The sequence below is a fragment of the Nomascus leucogenys genome, chromosome 18 (assembly GCF_006542625.1).
Source record: "Nomascus leucogenys isolate Asia chromosome 18, Asia_NLE_v1, whole genome shotgun sequence".
In the NCBI taxonomy this organism is placed as follows: domain Eukaryota; kingdom Metazoa; phylum Chordata; class Mammalia; order Primates; family Hylobatidae; genus Nomascus; species Nomascus leucogenys.
The window spans coordinates 37,555,376-37,577,240 of record NC_044398.1 but is presented as its reverse complement, the minus strand read 5'-3'; the positions used below and the strand labels follow the sequence as shown (position 1 = coordinate 37,577,240).

The 21,865-nt window shown below is 36.5% G+C and overlaps 1 protein-coding gene across 10 annotated transcripts in view; it reads right to left on the bottom strand.

Moving 5' to 3' along the window:
• MAPK8 (mitogen-activated protein kinase 8) overlaps positions 1-21,865 on the bottom strand; it is a 141,155-nt gene that overhangs the window by 24,033 nt on the left and 95,257 nt on the right. For all 10 annotated transcript variants that reach the window (XM_030797614.1, XM_030797608.1, XM_030797616.1 and 7 more), the window contains 4 exons: positions 13,692-13,862; positions 10,490-10,619; positions 5,270-5,328; positions 5,036-5,174 (listed from right to left, as the gene is read on the bottom strand). In XM_030797614.1, coding sequence (XP_030653474.1) covers positions 5,036-5,174; positions 5,270-5,328; positions 10,490-10,619; positions 13,692-13,813 — 450 coding nt within the window. In that variant the 5' untranslated portion in view covers positions 13,814-13,862. The remainder of the gene's footprint in view (positions 1-5,035; positions 5,175-5,269; positions 5,329-10,489; positions 10,620-13,691; positions 13,863-21,865) is intronic.

Sequence of the window (21,865 nt, the reverse complement as noted above, 5' to 3'; positions counted from 1 at the left end):
TTCGATTACTGCACCGGTCTAAGGACTCAGGAAACAAACAAACCAAACCTAGAAGTTTCACTTGTCTGCTCTACTTCACACAGTGTATGAGTAGGGGCTCAGGAAGATAAAATACTCTCCCATTTAAAGAGATTTTTATTATGTTATTTAAACATTGCATTAGACAAATGATTAGAGCAGCTGTATATGTAATATACAAGGAATTCACTTAGAATGATAATTAAGGATAAGCCTGCAGGACTGTTCACTAAAAAAAAGCCTCAATAGCCTTAAGACATTATTGTCTTGTACTGTGAAATCTCTGTATTTATTTTATTACATGAGTAAGGTTATTTGACGCAGATGACTCAGAAGGAAGATTAATTTTACTGAATTAAATAATTTAAAAAAATTCCAGGCTGAGCATGATGGCTCATGCCTGTGATCCCAGCACTTTGGGAGGTCGAGGCGGTTGGATTGCTTGAAGCCAGGAATACAAGACCAGCCTGGGCAACATGGCAAGACCCTGTCTCTACAAAAAAATAAAAAATAAAAATTTGCCAGGCATGGTGGTATATGCCCATAGTCTTAGCTACTTGGGAGGATGAAGTGGGATGATCACTAAGCCCAGGAGGTAAAGGCTGCAGTGGGCCATGTTCATGCTACTGCACTCATGCCTGGGTGACAGGGAGAGAACCTGTCTCAAAAAAAAAAAAAAAAAAAAAAAAATTCTTTTCAACCTGTTGAACCCAAGAGTTCGAGGCTGCAGTGAACTATGATTATGCCACTGCATCCTGGCCTGAGTGACAGAGGAAGATTCTGTCTCTTAGAAAAAAAAAAAATCCTCTCAATACTTTTCAAAGAATACGCTATATTTAACTAAAATACAAAACATACCAACACAAAAAATTTTTTACATAAATGTTCATGTCAGCATTACCTGTAATAGTCAGTGGTAACAACCCAAATTATAATCAAGTGATAAATGGATAAACAATATATCTATACAGTGAAATATTTGTCAAAAAAATGACATGAAGAACTGACACACAATAAATACATGAATGAACCTTGAAAAGATTATGCTAGGTAAAATAAGCCAAGCACAAAATATCACATATTATATAATTCTATGCACACGAAATGTCCAGAATAGACAAATATACACAGACAGAAAGTAGATTAGTGTTTGCTTAGGGCTAGAGGTGAAAGGAACACAGAAAATGGGAAATAAAGATGAGTGGATGTGGAGTTTCTTTTAGGGCAATGGAATTTTCTAAAGTTAAGATTGTGGTAAGGAGCATACAATCTTCAAATATAATAAACACTGAGTTGTACATATTAAACGAATAAATTGTATGGCATGTAAATTATATCGCAAAAAAGCAGTTAAAAATCCCAGAGAACAAAAATATAAAATATTTCTGAATATATATATATATATATAAAACAATTCTGGCAAATACTCAATTTTGGTAACTTCGTAATATTCAATTTCCAATTTGAAATGACTGGTAATAATAGCAGTTTGTTTCGTATACTGCTTCACTTCAGAGCAAAAACAAACTTTACATTGCTCCATATAAAGCAGTGAAATACAGTGATCCTAAGAATTTGATGAGAGGCAGTGATGTCAGCCAAAATAGCTCCACAGAAGCACCATAAAACTTCAAAGTGTCAGAATAAACTTTTTCAGAATTCTGGAAATTATTCAAAGGTTTATGGCAATCAAGAGGGAACTCAGAACCAAGAAAATGGCAACTTAACAACGGGAAACCACCTCACACCCATTAGGATGGTTACTATGAAAAAAATAAAGTGTTGGTAAGAATGAGGAATAACTGAAACCCTTCTGTACTACTGGTGGGAATGTAAAATGGTAGAGCTGCTATGGAAAACAGTGTGGCAGTTTCTCAAAATGTTAAAAAGAATGACCATGTGATCCGGCAATTCCACTTCTGGCTATAGCCCAAATGAACTGAAAAGTAGGGTCTCAAAGAGATATTTGGACAACCATGTTCATAGCAGCATTTTTCAAAAGAGCTAAATGCGGAACCAACCCAACTGCCACTGACTGATGAATGGATAAGCAAGTATGGTATATACATAAATGGAATATTATTCAGCCTTGAAAAGGAAGAAAATTGTGACATGCTGCAACATGGATAAACCTTGAGCACATTATGCTAAGTGAAATAAGCCAGTTGCAAGGAGGCAAATACTGCATGATTCCGCTTATATGAGGTATTTATAGTAGCCAAAATCATGCAGACAGAAAATAGAATGATGTCTGTCGGGAGTTGCGGGGAGAGGAGAATAGGGAATTACTGTCTGGTGGGTGTACAGTTGCATCTTCACAAGATGAAAAGAATTCTGGAGATGGATGGTGGTGATGGTTGCACATTATGAATGTATTTAATGCCACAGAACTGTACATTTAATGGTTAAAATGGCACATTTTATATGTATTTACTACAATAAAAAGGTGGGGAAAAAACACTGGGAAATACTTCCAGCATTTTAACTAGTCTTTGGCTCTACCTGCCTCCCTAACCAGGCAAGGATTTTGAAGAAAGCAGCCACATTTTCAGTGTGGGACCCTGGTCCTAGGCTAGACAGAGGCATTCCTTGAAAACATGGTTAAGGCAAGTAAATAGCCCAATGCTGCCTGGGACAAAACATTAAAGTGGAGGAGAAAACAAGATACGGCATACCATCAAGCATACCAACTTTGCATAATGGGAGTTCCAAAAGGAGAAAAAATATTTAAGAAAATGATGACTGAAAATTTGCTAAATTTGATAAAAGATATGAATCTATTTTTTCTTTTTAGCTTCCTTTCATCCTGATCAAAAAAGACATGAATCTACATATCCAAGTTGCTGAATGAATTCTAAGATGGATAAACATAAAGAGATCTGCACTAAGACACATACTCAAACTGTTGAAAGCCAAAGAGAAAAAGGCATCTTGAGGGCAGCAAGAGAGGTGCATTTGTCACTTATAAAAGACCCTCAACAAGCTTAACAGCTGATTTATCACTGGAAGCCATGGCAAAACAAATAGCAATGGATGATACACGTAAAGTGCTGAAAGAGGCCAGGTGGGGTGGCTCACGCTTGTAATCTCAGCACTTTGGGAGGCCAAGGCGGGCAGATCACTTGAGGTCAGGAGTTCGAGACCAGCCTGACCAACATGGTGAAACTCTGTCTCTACTAAAAATATAAAATATTAGCCAGGCGTGGGGGCGGGCCCCTGTAATCCCAGCTACTTGGGAGGCTGCGGCAGGAGAATTGCTTGAACCCGGGAGGTAGAGGTTGCAGTGAGCTGAGAATCGAGAAGACAAGACAAATGGGAGGGGAGGGGAGGGGAGAGAGGAGAGGGTGGAGAAGACAAGACAAATGGGAGGGGAGAGGAAGGGAGGGAAGGAGAGAAAAGAAAGAAAAAAAGAAAAGAAAACAAGGAAGGAAATGGTAAGACATCCTATGTTTGTGAATTGGAAGACTAAATATTGTTACGATGGCAAAACTACCTAAGCAATCTACAGATGCAATGAAATCCTAATTAGAATTCTAATTGCCCTTTCTGCAGAAATAGAATGATACTCAAATTCATATGGCATCACAAAGGGCTCTGAAAAGCTAAAACAATATTGTAAAAGAATAAAGCTGGAGAATTGATACTTCTCCATTTCAAGTTACTACAAAGCTAAAAGCGATCAAAATAATGTGGTACTAGTATAATATATGGTCAGGCACATAGGAACTATGTGAAACAGAACTAAGAGTCCAAAAATGAAACCATGTACCTATGACCAACTGTTTTTTGACAGGGGTGCCAAGACGATTCAATGGGGTAAGAGTAGTCTCTAACAAATGGTGCTGGCACAACTAAATTGCCACTGCAAAAGAATGAAGATGGAACCTTACCTCATACCAGACAAAAAATTAACTCAAAATAGATCAAAGACCTACATGTGAGACTTAAACTATAAAACTCTTAGAAGGGCACATAAGACTAAATCTTCATGACCATGGGTTTGACAATGGATTATTATACATGATACCAAAAGCACAAGTGATGAAATAAACAATTGTATTTCATTAAAATTATAGTTTTTGTGCATTAAAGGAAATCATCAGCAAAGTGAACAATCTACAGAATGTGAGAAAATATTTACAAATTATATACCTGATAAAGGTTTCATATATGAAATATATAAAGAAATGCTACAACAACAACAAAAAGACAAACAAACCAATTTAAAAATGAGCGAAGGGCTGGAATACACATTTCTCCAAAGAAGATACACAAATGGCCACAAGCACATGAAAAATGCTCAACATTATTAGTCGTTAGGGAGATGCAAAGTAAAATCACAAGAAACACCACTTCATACCCATTAGGATGGCTAGAATTTAAAAAGTCAGATAACAAGTACTGACAACAACGTGAAGAAACTGGAACCCGCATACACTGCTAGTGGGAATGTAAAATAGTGCGGTCACTGTGCAGTTTGATGGTTCCTCAGAAAGTTAACTACAGAATTACCATAAGACCCAGCACTTCCAGTCACAGGTATATCCCAAAGGACTGAAAATGGATATTCAAACAAATATTTGTGCTTGAATTTTCATAGCACTATCCATAATAGCTGAAAGGTAGAAAGAACCCAAATGTCCGCCGATAGATGAATGGATAAACAAAATATGGTATATAGAATATTATTCAGTCATAAAAAGGAATGAACTATTGATACATGGTACAACATGGAGAAATCTTGAAAACATCATGCTGTATTTTATATAAATGGAAACATAAAGGCAAATCTATAGACACAGAAAGCAGACTGGTATCATGCCAGGGCAAAGATGCACAACTGCTTAAGAAACATGGGGACTTTTTTGGGGGTAATGAAAATATTTTAGAATTTAATATGGGTGGTAGTTGTACAGCACTGTGAATGTACTAAAAATGCCACTTTAGAATGGTTTTGTTACATGAATTTCACCTCAATGAGAAAACAAAGAGTATGATGATAGTTTTTTCTACTAACCCGATGAATAATTCCAGCAGAATGAAGGTGCTTGATTCCACACAGCATCTGATAGAGAAGGTAGGACATTCTTTCATGATCTAGCTCCATCTGAATCACTTGGCAAAGATTTGCATCCATGAGCTCCATGACTATGTAACTTTAAGAGTGAAAAAAGAGAACAACAGCTAAAGTGTCCAGCAGCAATCTAAGAAAAATGTACTAACTTAACAAAATTTTAATTATCACACTTACACATCTTGAAATTCTTCTAGGGATTTCTGTGGTGTGAAAACATTCAAAAGGCCAATTATCTATAATAAAAGTCGAGAGACAGAAAAATTAGAAATTACTTTCCAATATTTTAATTTGGGAACTAAAAATACATGAGTTAAAAAAAACTACCATCAGTTTAAAATCTTTCTTTACATTCTAAGCTCAAGTAATTGCTTTTATTTTATACTGCAACTTTATGGGCACGAGTTGGAGGAGGGGATGGATAGGTGGAGGCACAGAGGATCTGTAACCCATTTATCTGTAATTCCATTTACGAACAGTCAATTATCAAGCACTTACATTATACAAACCTCTACATAATTTATCAGCAAATCTTAAATCCCTTCTACCAGCTCTTTTCCAATTCAGTGTCTCTATACAGTCTCAGCCCTTTCCTCCCTTGGTTTTTCATAATACTGCACTTGCCCAGTTTTCTTCATTCCCAGTCTATTTCACTGGTTCATCCATAAGCATACCCCTTCTCACTATTGTGTTTAATCCATTTCTTTTCACTTTTTGCATGGACATCTCACAAAATAAGGTAACACTGAATTCATTTTCATTCCTACCCAAACCCCTTACTTTCCCAGGGTGCCCTCTCTTTTACAAAAGACTCACGGTGATTTTTGACTCCTTTTTCAGTGTATGCACCATAATAAATACTCATAGAATGCTGTCCATTCTACTGTCAATCTGACTTTCAATCTCTTTTTTCCATTCCCTGTGCTATAAACAGGTTGAAGACTAACATCTAGACTGTTCATGCTGTAATTCCTTCTAACACTAGTGTTACAGATTGATTGTCCCTCACACACACATCCCACACAATTCATATGTTTAAGTCCTAGCGCCCAATGTGATAATATTTGGAAATGGGGCCTTTGGAAGGTAATAAGGTTTAGATTAGGTCATGAGAGTGGGGCCCTCATAGTGGAATTAGTGGCCTAAAACAAGGGAAGAGAAAGAGAAATTTTTCTCTCCCTCTCCTTGAGCACACACTGAAGAAAGCCAAGTGAGGATAAGGTGAAAAGTTGGCCACCTCCAAGTCAGGAAGCAGGCCCTCACCAAGAATCAAATTGGCCAGCAACTTGATCTTGAACTTCCCAGCCTATAGAATTGTGAGAAATAAATCTCTGTTGTTTAAGACACCTAGTGTACAGTATTTTGTTATGGTGGCCTGAGCTGATTAAGGGTCACTAATGATGGTTTTCTACCAATCCAGCTACCATTTACTGGCTATAATATGGTAAAAGAAAGACCTGATCATATTACTTACCTCCTCAAAAATTTAAAGCCAACAAATATATTCTGAAACTCCCTTGCAGTATATTCAAAAGCCTCCATGATACGCCATCAACTCACTTCATCTCCTGCTAAGTCCTATATTAAACTTCATACTTTAGCTATGCTAGTTTTAAGAATGTCATTTTAAAAATGTTTTGATGCCTTTAAACATACTATTCCCTATGCTTGTCATTTATCTACTGAAGTTAATTATCTTCCAGGTGAACCTCTTTTGTAGATTCTGACAACCCCTAGTTCTTGACAGAGTTGACTATTCTCTCTACTTTGTCCCCAGTTATCTTCTAATGTTGTTATGGTATTCAGCACACTGTAGTCTAGTCTCATTTTCACATCAGCCTCATCCCTACCACAGAGAATCCTTATTAGAAAGAACTGTGTCTTAATCACTTTTATTGCCTAGTATATGGCAAGTTACATGACACACATATAAAAATATTTGCTGACAATGATACTTAGTGATGGGAATTTGTTTTTTAGGCATAAACTTTATAAGGGCAGAATTGATGTTTTTCTTTTAGGCATTCAGCTTTACATAAGGTATTTAAATATTTGTTCAGTGAATAAATTTGGAAAAATAATACACCAGGAAGGGCCAAACAAATTTAAGATAGGGAAATGATACTAAGAAAGCATCTGGCTACTCTAAATAAGTTCAAGTCTACCAACCACAGGCAATGCACAATAGGAGACTTGGACAAATAGTAAATCTATTCTCATTAATATGTGGGAAGCCCCAAAGTAGAAGAGAGGTATTAAAGATTAAAGGCATATAAACACAGAAAGAAGATTAGTGGTTGTTTAGAACTGAGAAGGATGGCAGGTAGGGGAATTACAGCTAAAGGATAAAAAATTTCTTTCTTTTATCCTGAGGTGATAAAACTATTCTAGAACTGACTGTAGTGATGGTCCCACATATCACTGAATATACTAAAAATCATTGAATGGTATATTTCAAATGGGTGAATTGCATGATATAGAAATTATATTTCAATAAAGCTGTTATAAAATGATTCAAACAGATAGTTGTCCTATTTTTCAAAAAGGGAAATAAAGGAAATTATATCAGTTATAGACTGGACAGCCAAGCAAAAGTCAATGATTGATTAGTGGTGGTATATAACTACTTCAAAAGAAGTAACAATTACCAAGAGCAGGTAAAAGTTCATTGAGAAATACTATTTCCTTCTATGAATAAAAACAACAAAGAACAATAGCAATAAATCAGAAAAATGCAACCAGACACAGTATATGAACATTTCAAAATGGCATTTTAGAAAATGTTTCTAATAATAACATCCATGTGAATAAGACGATGAATTGGAAACAGCTGGATAACTGTGATAGTTAGACACATAATTTCTGCAATATGCTCAAAAGTTGTTAATGAATTAATCCAGCTATTACAAAGATATCCTGAGCAAAACTGGGAAGTGAAGCCCACAAGTGAAAAGTCAGAACAAGGAAGAAAAAAGCAATCACTAGTAGACCAGGAAGAGTAACCACATTTCACCTTTGAAATGTAATAGGGATAAACAGGAAGTACTATACTTAATTCTCCATAATCAAAAGAAAAAACATAAAGACTGGGTGAGATGGGAACTGTAAGGCAGGCCTGTAACAAAGAAAGACAACGGGAGTCAGACGGGGATGTAATTTCTAAACAGGGTTTTAATGTCTACAGTTAAGAGATGACATGCTGGCCGGGCGCAGTGGCTCACGCTTGTAATCCCAGCACTTTGGGAGGCCGAGGCGGGCGGATCACGAGGTCAGGAGATCGAGACCACGGTGAAACCCCGTCTCTACTAAAAAAATACAAAAAATTAGCTGGGCGTGGTGGCGGGTGCCTGTAGTCCCAGCTACTCGGAAAGGCTGAGGCAGGAGAATGGCGTGAACCCGGCAGGCGGAGCTTGCAGTGAGCCGAGATTGCGCCACTGCACTCCAGCCTGGGCGACAGAGTGAGACTCCGTCTCAAAAAAAAAAAGAGATGACATGCCTCAGCTCCTCTCAGAGGATTTGATCAGATGTGCAGTACTGTGTGCTAGGTGGCTTATGCAGTACTGTGTGCTAGGTCACTTTCAAAGTGTGTTCAGAGATAAACAACCAAGATTAAAAAAGAAACTCAAGACCATCTATGAAAAGAATGAGAAAAACCAGAGATGCTTAGACCAATGAAGAGACAATCTGTACAGAGGATGAAATTGTTTAAAAGGCAAAACACTACAAAAACATCCATCCATGGGGGAGTGGAATAATTCAGTTACCATTTCCAGTTTTCCTATATTTAGCTTTACACTCACTTACTGAACAAATATATTCTGAGTACCCACTCTTGTCCACACTCTTCTAGGTGCTGAGAGTTCTGCCTGGATAAACCTCTGCCACCCCTGCTAGAGGCCTAATCATGTGAGACATGCTTAGTCATACTCCATGCAGTTGAAGGAACCACCTTTCTTTGCAGTCACCCAGGCTTGAGAGGTAGGAGTAAGTGAACTCCTCCCCAAGGAAAAACTAAGGCAACACCACCATTGCCATGGAACCGTGTTCACAGGCCACAAGGGGCATGAGCAGCCCTATCTATGGACAGGATGCCACCAGCAAAACTGTAATGAGCAACACATCAAGTTCCCACTTGGAACAAGAATGGCTACCACAACTTCCTCCCTATCATTATCTAAGTTTAATCTTTGTCTCTGGACCTTTTTTATGTCATTCTTCCTCTCTGAAGGCTCCTTTCCTTCAACAATCCAATTTTTACCCCATCTTTAAGCGTCAGCCTAGGTCTACTCCTCCCCAAAGCCTTCCCAGTTCATTAAAGCTCACAGAAATTGTCCCCCTTTTTAGATTTCAATATATGGGCCACTATCATCATTTGACAAACGTCCACGGCTTTGTGATGTTTGATATTTAACTCTCTGTATGTCTGTTTTGTATTCAAAACACCATTGTAAGCTCCCCAAATAAGGGGCCTAATCCTGAACTTCCATGAATTTTTTTCCCTTGATAATGAACCCAATAACTCCAATACACAGAGGCTTGCACATATTTAGATCTCAAAATGTGGTAAACTGTATTATCTGTAGTCAGAAAAGACTGTGCTCATTATATTATATAAACTCTTTTGGACAAACACTACGAAATGTCTTTAGTCAGATGCCTTCGGTTTAGGACTGCCTAAAAGTGTCCCTTACACAATTCACTCCTAGTTTATTTCCTCAACTGAAGAAATCATTCCATTAGAAGAATCACAAAAGTATGAATACGCTTAATGTAAGTTTAAAAAGGTATAACTGTTTATTCTCAAAATGAGCGCAAGTTACATATCTTTATAAAGACTTATCTTTGCAATCATTAGGAAATAGAATTAGAAACATGTTAATACCCTCTAGATAGTTTCAAAAACATTCTGCTAAACCCACTATCCTCATCATAAAGTGACCAATGAATACTGCCATCACTTAAAGAGGTGGGAGTGGGGTAGGGAGAAGGGATATAAATTTTATATTCAATATGATTAAAGTTAGAGTGTCAAAGCATAATGGGAACAATTTCATCTCTGTGCTAATGCTACAGTTTTCTAAATGTCAGCCTGACAGAGAACAAAAAGCAGATGAGATCAAGCTGAATAAAATTCTTCTGTAACACTTATCCTTTTAAAACTCCTTTTGTAAATTAAATGACAGGAAATCACATAATCTAAATTTTAGAAGCCATTCTTTTGATACAATTTAATAAAGTTGAGAAAAAAATCACCCTGTAGAGATATATATATCCCTTTTAAACAATGTTTTAATACAGAACAATTTAAAGCCCCTAATATTTAGTCTTTGATACTCACATACTCATGAATAAATCTTGATTTCATCTATACTTAGGAAACCAAAAATGTTCACTTACATTTTTGTGATTAACACATTTCATAAGAACTAGCTCTCTGTAGGCCCGCTTGGCATGAGTCTGATTCTGAAATGGTCGGCTTAGCTTCTTGATTGCAACATTTCTTTCAAGAATGGCATCATAAGCTGCGCTGTAGTAAGAAATTCAAAAACACAAAAAAAATTCAAACAAAAATCTGTAAACTGAATTCATGAAACAGTCATATACATTTCTCACTTTCTCCAAAGACAAGTAACTGGATCGCTTCCAAGTCTATGACGCTCAACATGTGTCTTCTATATCTACTACAACATATTTTTTTTGCAATTATTTCCTAAAATGCTAATGGATCCAAATAGACAGTGGACTATGACAACAGAGACCCTGCAGGTTCATTGTGTTGCCTCAAAGATCCACCTAGCACATCGTGGGCACTTCATGTACAAATGCATAATAATTACTTAGCTCCACTAGACAGCCTAAAGCCTAAATGAATCCTTAACCTTATACTTCCATCAAGAAAAGGTAGGATAAAGAATGCATACGAGGCTGGGTGCAGTGGCTCACGCCTGTAATCCTAGCACTTTGGGAGGTCAAGGTGGGTGGATCACGAGGTCAGGAGATGGAGACCATCCTGGTCAACACGGTGAAACTCCGCCTCTACTTAAATAAAAAAAAATTAGCTGGGTGTGATGGTGCACACCTGTAGTCCCAGCTACTTCGGAGGCTAAGGCAAGGGAATCACTTGAACCCGGGAGGCGGAGGTTGCAGTGAGCCAAGATCGCACCACTGCACTCCAGCCTGGTAGACTCCCTCAAAAAAAAAAAAAAAAAAAAAAAAAAAAAAAAAAAAAAGCGTATAAATTCTACTCAAAAAATTTGCTGAATAATTCTATATAAACACACATTACTTCTATCCTTTTGGACACAATGAAATAAATACACAAGGGCCATGCGCGGTGGCTCATGCCTGGAATCCCAGCACTTTGGGAGGCCGAGGTGGATGGATCATGAGGTCAGGAGATCGAGACCATCCCGGCTAACATGGTGAAACCCCGTCTCTACTAAAAATACACACACACACACACACACACACACACACACACACACAAATTAGCCGGGCGTGGTGGCAGGTGCCTGTATTCCCAGCTACTCCGGAGGCTGAGGCGGGAGAATGGCGTGAACCCGGGAGGCAGAGCTTGCAGTGAGCCGAGATCGTGCCACTGCACTCTAGCCTGAGAGACAGAGTGAGACTCTGTCTCAAAAAAAAAAAAAAAAAAAAAAAACCTGAACAGAGAGTTGGCTTTCAGAATACTAATACTGACTATATAATATTATTTTCTTTAATTTATGGTTGGTTAAATGTGGTTGGTTACAATGAGAACAGGCCAGTCAAGATGGCTTACAAAATGACTCCAACTTCTGTAATTTTTGATATTATAAATTACTTCAAGAATGCAGGAAAGATTAATAAATGCCAGTCTTTCTATTATGCAAATTTATTAAATCTTAATACGTTACCATAATTGCTCTGATTTTTTTTTTTTTTTAGACGGAGTCTCACTCTATCACCCAGGCTGGAGTGCAGTGGTGCCACCTCAGCTCACCACAACCTCCGCCTCCCAGGTTCATGCTATTCTCCTGCCTCCGCCTCCCAAGTAGCTGGGATTACAGGCATGTGTCACCATGCCCAGCTAATTTTTGTATTTTGAGTACTGATAGGGTTTCGCCATGTTGGCCAGGCTGGTCTTGAACTCCTGACCTCACGATCCACCCACCTCGGCCTCCCAAGGTGTGGGGATTACAGGCGTGAGCCACCGTGCCTGGCTTGCTCTGAATTTTTTAGAAAGAAATATAATATCATAGGTCAAGCCTCCTTCCTTTTCTCTATTTTCTCAGAGATAAACAATATCCTAAGTTTGGTATTTATGCATGTTTTAATATTTCCTATGTATATATAATCCATAAATACATGGTATTGCTTTGCATATTTTAAGCTGCATGTAAATGGTACAATGATGTATATATATTCTATATCTTGCTTTGAAGCCCAGCACTACATTTCTGAGGTTATCCTTGTTGACACACATGGCTCCAGTTCGTTTAAAATGTTATATAGTATTTCATAGCATGACTGTATCACAATTTTTTATTCTTCTGTTGATAGATTTGATGCTATTTCCAATTTTTGCTATTATAAATGGTGCTGCAAACACCAATCCTATGCATGACTCCTTGTGTGCATGTAAAACAGTTTTTCTCGAACCTAGGAGAAATGCTGGATTATAAATACTTAACAATTTACATTTTGTTTAGAATAGATTCTGAAATTTGTTTCAAGAAGAGGTAATAAAAGTACAATTATTCTTGAGTGAGGCTTATAATTCCCCAAAACACTAGTTTATTATTATGCTAATTTAGTGATCTGCAATCAGTATTAGAACTATCCCAAAGAGTGATCTGCATTTCAGTTTATAAAGAATTATGCTGATATAGCCTGAGGCTTTTGTAGAAATTAGCTAATAAATCAATTTTAAACATATGGATGAATTTTGAAACACACACAGTGAGATATTAGCTGACTTCATTCCCCAGTATAGAACAAGATTTCTGAAATTCCAGGGCTTCATTACAGTGTGAAAGTAAGGATTAAGTGAAGCTTCTTATTAAACAGTTATCTATGGGAATACATGTATACATGAAATTAACAAGCATGCCACTTATTCTTTGCTGATAGAGATATTTGTCTTCAATGGCTATGCCCAAGTATTTAATAATAGTTTATACTTAAAGATGGCAGTGCTAGTTTATAGAGTTATATCTTATGAATAACACAGGTTATTATCCCAAATCTGAAAATATGAAATCTAAAATGCTCGAGAATCCAAATTTTGGGGGCACTGACATGATGCTCAAAGAAAATGTTCACTGAAGTATTTCTGATTTGAATTTGGAATGCTCAATCAGTGCAAACATTCCAAAATCTGACACTTCCGGTCCTAAGCATTTCAGATAAGGGATACTCAACCTTTAATAATAATAATAAAGAAAAGACCATTGATCCCCAAAGCAAATAATTTGCTGTGGAGTAGTTTTCATTTAATTTTTAGTTTTAATTTAATTTTTCGAGGCAAGTTAAATATTTGCCAAGGTATCTAAATTACAAGAGGAGAAAAGGTAGCAGTTAACAATTCTTTGCCTAATTTTTGGAAGTAAACACTTACCATACTATTCCTTGAGCTCCTGAGCCTATAGGTTTTAAATTCTGATATCGTTTCAGGACTGTGAATGTAGAATCTCCAATCTCTACACTATAAAAATTGTTGTCACGCTTGCTTCTGCTCATGATGGCAAGCAATTAATTTAATGGCTTCATCCAAAAATTCACCAAGAAGCTGCAAGATGCAACAAAATGTGATGTTAACAAAATGAACTTGTTTTAATATTAAACTTTGAGTCCTTACTCTCTGTTTACTTACTGATAGTAACACAGACTGCTAGATCATGAAAAGAGCTGCTTCATTAAAAAACATAAGGAAAAAAAATACCACAGAGCCTTGATTAGCATATGCCATATGAACGACTGATAGTATTTTTTTTTAAAGAAACATTAGGATAAATCATTCCTCCAATCTAGAAGTTACCAGTATTAATACATTAATAACTTACTACAAGACGAACAAAAGAAAGCAAATAATTAAAATTAAACATGTTTGTACGTCACTCCAGTTTAAAATAAAATTTAAAACCAGTCTTTCTCATGTGCTTATTATAGAGAATAAAAACCTTAATTTTTGTAAGAAATTTATAAACTTTCATTCAAAAATGGTTAACAGTCTCATTTAGTGCCAAGTGGAGGCAACAACAAATGGAAATAAGTTGACTAGCATGTGTCACCCTTGCCTAAAAAACAAAGGGTACCACAGTGCCTTCACTGTGACAGATCTTCTGACCTGCCAAGGCAACCTCCTGGTGTAACACACATACTGAGACTGTAATGGGTGAAAGTATGAGAAGCAAAACAGAAAGGAGAGAGAGAGAGAAGTAGTTAGCATATTGGGATACAAAACAAAACAATACTATTCTATCCTGCCTGAGGCATTAAAAGTACGATTCAACTTCTGACTACCATTCCTTTACTACTTGTAGGATTAAAAATCAAGACAGTCTTTTTCTACCCATGTGAATACTGGTTATTAACAAACTTATTATCCATCCTTACTAGACAAAAGAGACTATTCCAAAATGTATGCAAAGCAGCTTTAACCTATTCCTCGCCTCCTCAATAAGTCATGAAACCAATTAGGTCTAAAGTTACTGTTTTTTGTGGTTTTAACATAATGCTAACCCCCCAAAAATCCTGATATGACTTACAATACAAAGAATTAATTCAGCAAATATTAATTGCCTACTAGGCACTCTGCATGTCCTGGGGCCAGATCACAAACTAGGTAAGAAGGTGAGCCACCGGAGAGCATGAGAATGCCTTGACCTGATCCTTGGCTGCGACATGTAGATTGTACTGCAGGAGAAAGGGGGAGCAAGAGTGGAATATGAACATTTGAGAGACTATTATAATGATTCAGATGACAGAGAAACAATGAAGAGTCTTAGGCCTAAAGGAGTTAAAAATAAAACTAAACAGGAAACTCCAAACTATGTAAACTGTAAAACCGAGGACAAATAAACTAGAAACAAATGAGGAATTAGACTTGGATACATTTTAAAAGGTCCAGAGAAACATTTCTAAAATCACTAACTGGACTAGTCATGTAGTACTCCAGAGAAGACTGTCTGAAATGACAAGACTCATAAATTCTTCCTAAGTGGACAGCCCATAATAAAGAAATGAGCTTTGGTAATAATTTAAACACTGAGCTATGTTCACACAATGCTCACATACAGGGATTATTCATTCTAATCATTTTCCTACCATAACCTGAATTCCCTCTTACCTACTACAGTAGTGAAATAAGGAAGAAGAGAAGTGGGAAGAGTGGAAGAGGAGTGTTGGCTGTCAGGCCCTTTATTAATTATTCTACAGATTTATCCTGGAAACTGGGTCAGCGGGGGACACGGAGACAGTAGTAATGATCTCTGATAATCTGCAAATACGAGCAGAAGCTGAGCACAAAGTTGATGGTGTTTTCACCTTCTGGAAGGTTAAACCTTCCACCCAAGCATTCAAACTACCTGCAGATTAGGATTCCTAACCTTACTTGGAGGAGTCATATGTCTCTCTCAAAAAGATGAAGATAATCAGGAGACAAAGGGGTACTCTGTGGTGCTTCACAGGAGTTGAACTATTGTTACCAAAGTAGGTAACAAAATACTGTGTTTCAGAGTTTCTCCACCTGCTGGACAAAAAGAAAAAGCTTGAGTAGATCCAGGAACATGCACGCGTAGGGCAGGTTTCCTTTTCTGCTAAAAGAATAACAGCAAGGAAAAGCTCCTTTCTGTTCTCAGAACAGGGTGGCCCGGCCACAGGAGTGGGATTCACGGTGACAAGAAGTCTGAACAAAGACTATATGGCAGGCAGATGAGCATGGATAGTCACAACTCTCCAGGAGCAGGGCAGAGGCAGGCAGACAGGCTCCAAGGTTAAGCAGGCAGCTCCAGCTAGTAGTACCCTTGGCAGAAGCCACAGCTGCCACTTACAAGAACAGAAGACGCACAACTCTCTACTCACTTATACTCAGTCATGCAATATTCAAACCTGATTTAAGCACCACGCTATGTACTGTTAACAAGATGGTAATCAGCATCTGGCTCCTCACAGTGTTGCAGCTAAGACAGAAAAAGAGACCTTAAGCTGATGGCTACCTGCCTGACTGAAACTACAGCTGTGGTAAGGACAACGAAGGAAAGCGGCAGGATGTCAAAGAAGCCTATGCCAGTCTGAGCTCAGGAATAGATACTCCTGACAACATGACGTTTAAGCAAGATCTGAACACTGAATATGAGTCAACCAGACAGGGAGAGGAGAGAGCTTTCTAGGCAGAAAAAAAGCAAATGCAAAGGACCTAAAAACTGTAACAACTGTACAATTTGATGAGTTTCGATTAATGTATACAATTACATAACCACCATCAAGAAAATCATGATATAAAACATTCCCATTACTTCAATACATTCCCTATATGGTCAATCTCCACTCTCTACCCCTTGCCCCCCAACTCCTAGCAACCACTGAATTGCTTATCGCGCCTTTTCTAGATCTGCATATAAATGAAATCACACAGCATGTAATCTTTGTTTGGTTTCTTTCATTTGCTCTAATGATTTTGAGATTCATCCATGCTGGAGTCCTTTTACTAGGGAATAAATTTCATTGCGTGGATGTACCACTTGGACATTTCAACTGTTTACAGTTTTAGGGTTATTATAAATGACGATAGCATGAATTTCACTTTTTCTTCATTCATCTTGGGTTATCTAGGAGTGGAATTGCTGAGCCCTATGTTTTTAAGAAATTGTCAAACTGTCTTCCAAAGAGGCCACATCATTTTTCATTTGCACCAGCAACATGTGAGAGTTCCAGCTGTTCCACATTCTTCAGATTGCCATTTAATTTTATCTATACTAGTGGGTGTAGAGTGGTATTTCATGGTGGTTTACATTTACATTTCCTAATAACTAATAAAGGTGAGCACCTTTTCATGGGCTTATATGCCATTTATGTAATTATTTTTGGTGAAATAGCTATTCAGTTCTTTTCCCTATTATAAAAATACGGCTGTCTTCTTATGAGTTTTAAGACTATACATTCTAGATACACATCCTTTGTCAGATGTTTTGCAACTATTTTTTCCCAGTCTGTGGTTTGCCTTTCCATTTTCTTAACAGTGTCTTTTTATTTTGAAATAATTTTAGACTCACACAGAAGTTACAAAAATATTACAGTTTCTGGGTACCTTTCACCCAGCAACAACATTTGACAAACCATAGTACAACTATCAAAATGAAGAAACTAACACTGGTATAAAACTATTAACCAAACTAGAAACTTTCCTCAGATTTTACCAGTTTTTATATGCCCTGACTGTGTGTGTATAGTTCTACATAAATTTATCACATACTTTACATTAGTATAACCTCCACCACAATCAGAATACTGAACTATTCCGGCCTGGTACAGCGGCTCACTCCTGTAACCCTAGCACTTTGGGAGGCTGAGGAGGGCAGATCACTTGAGGTCAGGAGTTCAATACCAGCCTGGCTAACATGGTGAAACCCTGTCTCTACTAAAAACACAAAAATTAGCTGGGCGTGGTGGCATATGCCTGTAGTCCCAGCTACTTCGGAGGCTGTGGCAGGAGAATCGCTTGAACCCTGGAGACAAAGGTTGCAGTGAGTTGAGATGGTACCACTGCACTCCAGCCTGGGTAACAGAATGAGACTCTGTCTCAAAAACAGAAGAAAAGAATACTGAACTATTCCATCACCTCAAAGAAACATCTTCATGCCATCCCTTTATAATCACATACTCCTCCCAAGTTTACTCACAGCAACTACTAATCTGTTCTTTGTCACTATAATTTTTTCATTTAAAAAGTTATAGGTTGGTAGTAGTGGCTCCTATCTGTAATCCTGGCACTTTGGAAAGCCAAGGCAGAAGGACTGCTTGAGCCCAGGAGTTCGAGACCAGCCTAGGCAACACAGAGAGACCCCCATCTCTATAAAAAATGTATATAAAAAAAAATCAGCCACGGTAGTAGTGCACACCTATAGTCCTAGCTATTTGGGAGGCTGGGGCAGAAGGATCACTTCAGCCCAGGAGTCAGAGGCTGCAGTGAGCTATGATAGCACCATTGCATGCTATCCTGGGCAACAGAGTGAGACTGTCTCAAAAAAAAAAAAAAAAAAAAAGTTATACAAATTAAAATTACCATAAGTAATCTTTTAAATCTTTTGAAATCTGAGGAAAGTTTCTAGTTTGGTTAATAGTTTTATACCACTGTTGGTTTCCTCATTTTGATAGTTGTACTATGGTTTGTCAAATGTTGTTGCTGGGTGAAAGGTACCCAGAAACTGTAATATTTTTGTAACTTCTATGTGAGTCTAAAATTATTTCAAAATAAAAAGACACTATTAAGAAAATGGAAAGGCAAGCCACAGACTGGGAAAAAAATAGTTGCAAAACATCTGACAAAGGATGTGTATCTAGAATGTACAGTCTTAAAACTCATAGGAAGACAGCTGTATTTTTATAATAGGGAAAAGAATTGAATAGCTATTTCACTCGGTATAATGCCCTTAAGATTCTCCAAGGTGTTGGTATATGAATAGCTTGCTCTTTTTCTTACTGAATATTATTCATTGTATGAATGTATGACAATTTGTTATCTATTCACCTCTTGCTGGCTATGACAAAGCTGTTATAAGGCTTTGTGTACACGTTTTTGTGTGAATATAAGTTTTCAATTCTTTAGGGTAAATATCCAGGAATAAGACATGGTAACTCCAGGTTTAATTTTATAAGAAACTGGCAAACTGTTTTCCAGAGTGCTGTATCATTTTGCACTTCCACCAGCAATGTGTGAAAGATCTAGTTCCTCTACATTCTTACCAACTCTTGGTTTTGCCAGTACTTTTTATTTTAGCCATTCTAGTACGTGTGTCATATCTCATCATGGCTTTAAATTTGCATTTTCCTGGTAGCTAATCATGTTGAGCATCTTTTCATGTGCTTCTTTGTCATCTGTATACTCTTTGGTGAAGTATCTGTTCAGTGTTCTACTCATTTTCTAATTGGATTGTCTTATTTCCTACTGTTGAGTTTAGAGACTTTTAAAATATATTCTGGATACACATTCTTTATCAGACATGCGATTTCCAAGTATTTTCTTCCAGTCTGTGGCTTGCCTTTTTATGCTCTTAACAATGTCTTTCACAGAGTAAAAGTTTTTAATTTTGATGAAGCCCAAGTTATTATTTTTTTCTCCTTTATGGATTTGGTACAAGAAATGTTTACCTGGCCCTAGATCAAAAAGATTTTCTCTTTTGTTTCCTTATAAAAGTTTTATAGTTCACACTTTACATTTAGATCTATGACAACTGTTGTATAAGAGCTTTAAGTCAAAGTTTATTTCTTTGGTTATTATCTAATTATTCTAATACTATTTGTTGCAAAAAGCATCATTTCTCCCCACTGAATTGCCTTTGCATCTTTGTCAAACTTCAGTTGGCTCTACTTGTACGGGTCTACTTCTGGACTTTTAATTTTGTTTCACTGATCTATCTTTTTGATCAATACCACAGTGTCCTGAGTATAATGCTATATGTTAAGTCTTAGAATCAAGTAGTGTGATTTTTTTTCAGCTCTATTCTTCTCACTCAAAATTGCTTCCAGTTACTTCATAATTCTGTATACATTTTAGAATAAATTTGTCCATGTCTACAAAAAATAATGCTAAGATTTTGATAGGAATTGTGTTAACAGTGACTTTTGAAGATCAAAAGTTTTTAATTTGGATGATGTACAACTGGTTTATTTTTTCTTTCATAGTTTGGTTCTGTATGTCTAAGAAATCATTGCCCACTTAAAGGTTAAGATTCATTGTTTTGCATTCAGATATCCAATTGTCCAAAAATCATGTTAAAAAGATTAACAGTTTCCTCCACTGAATTGCCTTAGCAGTTTTGCTGAAAATCAGATAAACATATGTGTCTGGGCCTATTTCTGAACTATTTTCTATACCATTAATAATATGTTTATCCTTCAGCCAATACCACACTGTCTTGAGTAATGTAGCTTTCTAGTAAGTGTGAAAATCAGGCAATTTAAGTCATTAAACTTTGTTCTTTTTTAAAATTGTCAGCTATTCTAGGTCCTTTGTATTTTTATATAAATACCAGAATTAAGCTTGCCAATTTTTACAAAAAAGGCCTGCAAAGGTACTGACTGGAATTGCATTTATGGTATACATCAACTTGGGGAGAAATGGTATTATAGTAATTTTGAGTTTTTTGATTCATGGACATGACACTTGTTTCCACAAGCCTGTATAATTTCTAATATACAGGCTTTACATAATTTTGTTTAACTTCTCCATAAGCATTAAGATTTTGAATGCTAATATTTTTAATTTGTTTGTATTTAAATTTCCAATTACCCATTACTAGTATGTAGAAATGCAATTAATTTTTGTATAATGACTTTGTAATAGGCTCACTTATTCGTCTTAGTAAGCTTTTTTTGTGTATTGGGATTTTCTATATACACAAGCAATTTATTTCATTTCCAATTTGAATGCCTTTGAATTCTTTTTCTTGCTCCACTGCCCTAACTATAATTTCCATACAACGCCAAATAGAAGTGGTGCCTGTTCATGATCTTAGGGAGAAAGCATTCAGTCTTTCATCACTAAGCATGATATATATACATTATAGGATTTTACTAGTTGTCCTTTAACAGACAAGTTGAGAAACTTCCCTTTAAATCCTAGTTTGAGAGTTTTTATCATTAATGGGTACTAATTCTGTTAAATGACTTTTCTGAATATACTGAAATAATCATATAGTTTTCTTTCTTAGTTGGTTTTCATATGGCAAACTACACTGATTGATTTTCAAATGTTAAACCACCCTTGCATTCATGGAATAAATCCCGCTTGGTCATAAAATATTATCTTTTTTATATATTGATTCAGCTGGCTAAAATTTCACTGAAGATTTTTCCATCTATTTTTATAAGGAATACTGGACTGTAGTTTTCTTTCATATTAGAGTAATGCTGACATAAAATGAGTTGAGAAGTGTTCCCTCTTATTTTCAGAAAGAGTGTATGGAAATGATATTCATCTTTAAGTGTTTCATAGACTATCTCGGTGAAGTCCTCTATGATGAGTTGTTTTCTTTTCGAGGGAATGTTTTAATTATAAATCTACATTCTCTTATAAAGATAGGGCTGTTTTCTTCTTAAACAGGCTTTGTTAGTTTGTGTTTTTCACGGAAATTGCTCATTTAATAATCTAAGTTGTCCAATTTAATGTCTACAGAATCTATACTCATCTCTCCTCTTTCATTCCTATTAATCTCATTTGTGTCTTTTTTCTAATCAGTCTGGCTAGAATTTTATCACTATTAGTGATCTTTTCAAAAAAAACAAGATTTTAATTTCTCTTTTCTCTAATGTTTTACACTTTTATATTTCAATGCTTCCTATTTTATCTTTATTTTCTTCTCATTGCTTGTTTTGGAGCTATTCTTTCTTCTAGTTTCTTAAAATGCAATCTTAAAAGTACTGATTTGAGAACTGCTTTTTATAATATAAGCATTTAAGCATCATTTTAAGCTTCATCCGACAACTTCATATCCATATTCAACAGTAAAGCAGACACTTTAAAAAAATCTTACTTTACATGGGGTCCTGTTTCAAGTGCTTTGTAAGTACTAT